Genomic DNA, 7,321 nt, shown 5'->3' on the forward strand with positions numbered 1-7,321 from the left:
CTAGCCGACCCAATCGTCGGGGTCTCCGTCCCCGAACTCCACGGGCGGCCCCTGGCCGGCGCCATCCTGGACGGGGCCTCAAGCCCCCAGCGTGGCTGGCTACGCACTGCCGGGCCAGAACCCCTCGCTGCAGCTGGCCTCCGTCACATTGGAGCAGCATGCGCCGCTAGTTTACTCCTCCCCGCCCAAAAAGCCGCAGCTCCAGGCCCCGACCGCCCACCTCTCCCCGCCCCGCGCCGTGGCCGCAGTCTTCTGCGCACCCGGAACGACGCAGCACGCCTCGCTCCGGGCCCCGACCGGCCAGCGCTCACCGCCCAAAACGGCGCGGCACGCCCCCCGCTCCAGCGCTCACCTCCACCCCCCTGCCCAAGGGCCACGGCCGACCCACGGGCGCAGTCTTTCTGGCGGGTCCCGGCCGAGTCCGAGTCCCCGGACTCCACGTGCGATCCATGGCCGGCGCCATTTTGTCCCTCCCCGCCACCATTTTGTTTCTCCCCGCCGCCATCCTCGGAGTCCCCGGACTCCATGTGCGAGCCATGGACGGCACCATCTTGGATGGGGCCTCAAGCCCCCAACACGGCCGACGATGCGCTGCCCGATCTTCACTCCTTGCTGCAGCTGGCCTCCGTCACCCTGGACCAGAGTCGGCCCCCGAACGCTAGCAAAGGCCACCACGACGTTCGGCATCAACGGCCACGTGATGTCATGCCTCATCGACTCCGGGAGCACGGAGAGTTTCGTCCACCCCGACACGGTAAGGCGCTGTTCTCTGGTCACCTACCCCACCCAACAAAGGATCTCCCTGGCCTCCGGGTCACACGCGGTGCAGATAGAAGGGTTCTGCCTCGCGAACCTCACCGTCCAAGGCAGGGAATTCCGCAATTTCCTCCTATACGTGCTGCCGCACCTCTGCGCAGCCACCCTTCTGGGACTGGATTTCCAGTGCCACCTACAAAGCCTTACTTTTAAATTCGGCGGCCCTATACCCCCCCTTACTGTTTGCGGCCTCGCGACCCTTAAGGTTGACCCGCCTTCCCTGTTTGCGAACCTCACCCCGGATTGCAAACCCGTCGCCACCAGGAGCAGACGGTACAGTGCCCAGGACCGGACCTTTATCAGGTCCGAGGTCCAAAGGCTGCTGAAGGAAGGGGTCATCGAAGCGAGCAACAGCCCCTGGAGGGCTCAAGTAGTGGTGGTAAAGACCGGGGAGAAGCATAGGATGGTCATAGACTATAGCCAGACCATCAACCGGTTTACGCAACTTGACGCATACCCCCTCCCCCGTATAGCCGACCTGGTGAACAGGATCGCGCAATACAAAGTCTTCTCCACGGTGGATCTCAAGTCTGCCTACCACCAGCTACCCCTCCGTACTAGTGACCGCCAGTACACTGCCTTCGAGGCAGATGGGCAGCTCTACCACTTTTTAAGGGTTCCCTTCGGTGTCACAAACGGGGTCTTGGTCTTCCAGCGTGAGATGGACCGAATGGTTGACCGGTACGGCTTACACGCAACGTTCCCGTATCTTGATAACGTCATCATCTGCGGCCATGACCAGCAGGACCACGACACCAACCTCCGTAAATTTCTCCAGACCGCGCACCTCCTGAATCTGACCTACAATAAGGAGAAGTGCGTGTTTAGCACCGACCGTCTAGCCATCCTAGGCTACGTAGTGCGAAATGGAGTCATAGGCCCCGACCCCGAACGCATGCTCCCCCTTATGGAGTTCCCACTCCCTCACTGCCCCAAGGCCCTAAAGCACTGCCTCGGATTCTTTCGCTGCTATGCACAATGGGTCCCCAATTACGCCGACAAGGCCCGACCCCTAATCCAATCCACGACCTTCCCCCTGTCGACGGAGGCCCACCATGCCTTCAGCCGCATCAAAGCGGACATCGCAAATGCCACGATGTGCGCCATCGACGAGTCCCTCCCCTTCCAGGTCGAGAGCGACGCGTCTGACGTAGCTCTGGCCGCCACCCTCAACCAAGCAGGCAGGCCTGTGGCTTTCTTCTCCCGCACTCTCCATGTTTCCGAAATTCGCCACTCCTCGGTCGAAAAGGAGGCCCAGGCCATAGTGGAAGCTGTGCGGCACTGGAGGAATTACCTGGCCGGCAGGAGATTCACTCTCCTCACGGACCAATGGTCGGTGGCCTTCATGTTCGATAATGCACAGCGGGGCAAGATCAAGAACGACAAGATCTTGCGGTGGAGGATCGAACTCTCCACCTTCAATTACGAGATCTTGTATCGTCCCGGGAAGCTGAATGAGCCTCCTGATGCCCTATCCCGCGGCACTTGTGCCACCGCGCAAGTAGACCGCCTCCGAGCCCTCCACGAGGACCTCTGCCACCCGGGAGTCACCCGGTTCTTCCATTTCGTTAAGTCCTGGAACCTGCCTTACTCCATCGAGGTGGTCAGGACTGTCACCAGGGACTGCCAAATCTGCATGGAGTGCAACCGCACTTCTACCGACCAGAGAGGGTGCATCTGATCAAGGCTTCCCGTCCCTTTGAACGCCTCAGCATGGACTTCAAAGGCCCCCTCCCCTCCACCGACCACAACACGTACTTCCTTAACGTGATTGATGAGTACTCCCGGTTCCCATTCGCCATCCCCTGCCCGGATATGACCACAACCACCGTCATCAAGGCACTCCAAACTATTTTTACACTGTTCGGTTTCCCCGCATACATCCACAGTGATAGGGGGTCCTCCTTTATGAGCGACGAGCTGCGCCAGTTCCTGCTTAGCAAAGGCATCGCCCTCGAGCAGGACGACCAGCTACAACCCCCGGGGAAACGGGCAGGTAGAAAGGGAGAACGGAACGGTCTGGAAGACCGTCCTGCTGGCCCTTCGGTCCAGGAATCTCCCAGTCTCCCGCTGGCAAGAAGTCCTCCCAGTGGCCCTGCACTCCATTCGGTCACTGCTATGTACTACCACGAACCAGACACCTCATGAACGTCTCCTTGTTTTCCCCAGAAAGTCCTCCTCGGGGACCTCGCTCCCAACCTGGCTAGCAACACCTGGAACGGTTCTGCTGCGGAAACATGCAAGGGCGCACAAGTCGGACCCGGTGGTCGAAAGGGTCCACCTGCTGCATGCCAACCCCAGTACGCCTACGCCTACATAGCATTCCCCGACGGACGCCAAGATACGGTCTCCCGCCGGGACCTGGCGCCCGCCGGAGCACCACGCGCGCCCGAGCCACTGCCACCCGCCCCCCCCCCCCCCGTACCTGACCGGAGGGTCAGTACTGCCGCCAGAACCCCGACCCGGAGCCGAGCAGGCACCGACGCCCCCTTCAGGCACCCCCTCCTTCTGCCCATCCTTCGACCTTACAGCGCTGACTAGGGGTGGCGAAACTGCCTGGGAGGAAGACACCACGTTCCCGGAGTCACTACTGCCGGGGCCCTCACCAGGATCGCCGCCGAAACTTAGACGCTCCAGTAGGACGACCAGGCCGCCCGATCGTCTGATTGCAGCACCATGAAGAAGAATTAACAATGCAAGAACTTTCTCCGCAACCCTCGATAGCATGGTACCTGCAATACCTGGTCCTACCAGAAAAGGCGACAGCAATACTGGCCATCACCCCGCTGGCTCTTTTTTTTAACAGGGGGTGAATGTGGTAATACCAGGTATTGCAGTACCAGAGAGAGGAATAACCATTGGCTAGACCGCGGGGTCTACCATTGGGAAATGTACATAGCCCCGCCCTGAGAGGCGGGGTATAAGAACCTGTGCCGTCCCCAGCAGCCTTCACTTCTGTAACTTCGCTGCTGGGTACAGTTCTATCTGATTAAAGCTGAATCGATATGACTCCACGTGGACTCAAGCGTATTGATTGTGCATCAAGCACAAAGGAACCGGCTGAACTCTGTACCCAAAATGCGCATAACCCTCTCCTCCTGTGAACCTGATTGAAATGAGATCATGAGTACCAAACAGGCTCACCTGTCGCATTAAAGATAAAAAAAAATAGTGTGTTGTGGAGGTCGGCCAGCGTGGGCCACTAAGGTCGGCCCGCATGGGCCACGAAGGTTAACTGGTTGGTAAAGGTGGGTCCCACGAAAGAAAAGATTGAAAAAGTTTCACAGTTTACGATCTAGTTATCTGAATGCATGGCCACTAGTAACGGAGCGATTAAAATGGATGGGAGGATGGGTGGAGGAATTAGAGGTTTGAATTGGAAAGGTTGTCAAGAGTTTGAGAGGCTAGGTGGGGTGGGGGGGGCGTGGGGGTGGATGGCAGGACAGGGCAAGGCCATGGAGGGATTTGAAAACAAAGATGAGAATTTTAGAACTGAGGCATTGCTTGATCGGAAACCACTGGAGGTCAGTGAGCGCAGGGGTGCTGGGTGAACAGGACTTGGTGCAAATTAGAACTTGGGCAACAGGGACTTACATTTATATAACACCTTTTAAGATAATAAAAGGTCGCAAGGCTAGTCAAAGGCAAGGCTCTGAGGCCAATTCTAAAGTCTCTGCCATTGGGGCCAAAACTACTGTTAAGGAAGACTGGACATCCCATGTTGCTGGGACAGGCACCCACCCACTTTGTCCGTATATCCTGAGTCCGAGATTCGATGAGGTCAGGGGTTCCTGGCGAAGGTGAGTGGGTGAGCGCCTTTCTGTGTACATACCAGTAGGGGGAGGGTTTAGCTTTGCAAGATCTAAATTCCCCGTAAATAAACTGGCAGGTCTCCTACTATCAAACTAACACAGCAGTCTCGAATAATCTTCTGGGAATAGCACTGTCGCCGTCACAACACCGAGGACTTTGACAGCTCCTGGTAAAGTAAATACACAATCCAAAACTGAATACAACCCAGCGGGTAATGTTCAAATTAGAATCCGGCTTCCCTGATAGTTTAATTGATTCTGCTGGTGAATAGATACCCCAGACAGCTCAGGAGGGCTGTGGGTTTGTATGTGGGTCTCCAAGAGCCGGGCAGAGACAATGGTAGTTCTACAATTTGCCGAAGTGTCCCGGTGCGAAGTGTCGGAAAGCCAGACACACTTCCTCCTGCTGGCTCCGGTCCGTGGACCCCTGCTGCGAGTGGATGCTGGGGTGAAAATAGAACTTGGGGGACCAATCAGCTCTGAGGACTCTAAGTCTCACACCACTTAACTCTGTACACATGGGGCGGCACGGTGGCGCAGTGGTTAGCACTGCTGCCTCACAGCGCCGAGGTCCCAGGTTCAATCCCGGCCCCGGGTCACTGTCCGTGTGGAGTTTGCGCATTCTCCCCGTGTCTGCGGGGGTCTCACCCCAACACAAAGACGGGCAGGGTAAGCGGATTGGCCACGCTAAATTGCCCCTTAATTGGGAAAAATAAAGCATTGAATACTCTAAATTAAAAAGAAAACTCTGAACATACGTCAGGGGGGTGGGGGGACTAAAGGTGGATAAATGGGGGTGAAGCGCAAGCCAGCTGTCCCCAGAATGAATGGGTCAACAAGAGCAAGGGGCCGAGTATTCCCTCTTTCCCCATGCCCAAGGATCACAGCCCCCAGGAGAGGAGGGAGGGGCAGGTGGAGGGAGGGCCAAATAACTCAACAATTACTCACCATATGGACGGTGTAGACTCGACGGGCCGAATGGCCTCCTTCTGCACTGTAGGGATTCTAAATTCTGGACAAGATTGGGAATGTGGGATTTCCTTGATGGGTTTTGGGGGCAACACTCAGACGCGGAAACTGCCACTTTACATCAAAGTTCCACCAAATAGAATTGTCCAACTTCCTGACCATCTCATCCCCCTCCCAAAACAAACAAACACTGGGGTGAACAGGAAAGCGCCGTTGTCCTTACCACCATGAGCAAAAGGATCGGTCCTGTTGCCTTTTCCGGCCTCATTGAAGATGACCACAGCGGCCGCCCCTCTTCCCTTGGCGTTGCTGATCTTCCGCGCGAAGGTGCAGTTGCCTCTGGCGATCAGAGCGATCCAGGGGCTCTCCCTGGCGCTGAAGTCGATGTTCTGGTCGCAGGCGAGAGCGTCCTGAGAATCGGGGATGCCGATCACGCCCCGGGCCCCTCTGACCGGCGAGCTGTTCCCGTAGATGGCCGGCACGCTGCTGCTGGCCGTGCGGTTGGTGGCCGGCGAGAAGTGGGTCACGTTGACCACGGCGGGGATGACGGCCAAGTTCACCCGGGCCACGGTCTGCAAGGCGGCCGCAGCCAGGAGCAGCCAGGCTGGGCTCTGAGCGCCGGGCACACCCTTCATCTCCCCTTCCCTGTCCAATGTGGGGGGAGGATGAACTTTCTGTTTAAATTCTCAAGCCTTGACTTCACAATGTCTTTCTTGCTGTGCAAGTGGACATAAACTGGGGAGGGAGGGTGCACAGAGAAAGGTGCACACACATACACACACAGAGCACAGTGATGACCTGTGCGCTCAGCCTGTCACTCACTCTCACTCCTGCCTGGCTGCCTGCCTGCTCTGAGATTTCCTGCACGCAATGCCCTCAGCATTGTTTGCCAAGCAGCTGGGTCTTCCTGAGCAGCAGTTACTTCAACACCGACTTCTTCACCCCCCCCCTCCGGACTCTGGTCCCGGTCCAAAGGTGTTTTTTCTTCTCTCTTCTTCACAGGTAGTTAGTTAGTCATTGGCTGGGGGAATGACAGCCCCACGGGTCACGGCCCCTTCGAGTCCTCCCTCCCCAGCCAGCCTTCATTTCAAATTATAAATAAAAACAAGCAGCAAGGGTCGGCGTGGCAGCTTTTCTGTGTCGGAGGCGGCACGTGGAGGAGGTGGGTTTACAGTTACAGGCGCGGATGGTTTACAGAGGTGTCGCTTGCTTGTTGTGGGGGAGGTGATTTGAGATAGGTCCCTTCCTCTGTCACACACACACAGGCAGCAACAAGTTGGAAACTCCACCCCAACACTTCCTGAGGCTGCAGCAATCTATCTGGGCGATCGCATTCGGTGGAGTCCGGGTAACCAGATATCAGGATGCCAGCCAGGGTGTAAGGCAAACCCCTCCACTGCAGCCTCAGTACATTCCCTGAGGACACTTGTCATCCTGATCATGGCGAGTAGCCAGTGGAAATGGACATGCGATCAATTTCACTGACAGAAGCTCCCTGTGTTCTGCTCCAGACGGTGGGGGGGCGGGGGGGCAAGCCATAAAAGCCGAGCTCTTCCCCTGAAAGGTGAGCCTGGGGCTTCCACTGCTACACTCGGCTCGTCCCTAACCACTTCTCAAAGTTTACACCCGGTAACATTGGGGGGGTTGTGACAGTGTCTGCCCCTCTCATTCTCGATCCTTTGACAAGTGGGAACAGCTTCTCCCTATTTTCTCTGTCCCTCGTG

General features: G+C 57.1%; 1 protein-coding gene across 1 annotated transcript in view; it reads right to left on the minus strand.

The window, feature by feature from the left end:
- LOC140421288 (E3 ubiquitin-protein ligase RNF128-like) overlaps window positions 1–6,781 on the minus strand; it is a 144,524-nt gene extending 137,743 nt beyond the window's left edge. The window contains exon 1 of the mRNA XM_072505892.1: window positions 5,821–6,781. Coding sequence (XP_072361993.1) covers window positions 5,821–6,232 — 412 coding nt within the window. The 5' untranslated portion in view covers window positions 6,233–6,781. The remainder of the gene's footprint in view (window positions 1–5,820) is intronic.
- Window positions 6,782–7,321: the final 540 nt, after the last annotated feature.

This window comes from Scyliorhinus torazame, chromosome 5 (genome assembly GCF_047496885.1).
Source record: "Scyliorhinus torazame isolate Kashiwa2021f chromosome 5, sScyTor2.1, whole genome shotgun sequence".
Classification (NCBI taxonomy): domain Eukaryota; kingdom Metazoa; phylum Chordata; class Chondrichthyes; order Carcharhiniformes; family Scyliorhinidae; genus Scyliorhinus; species Scyliorhinus torazame.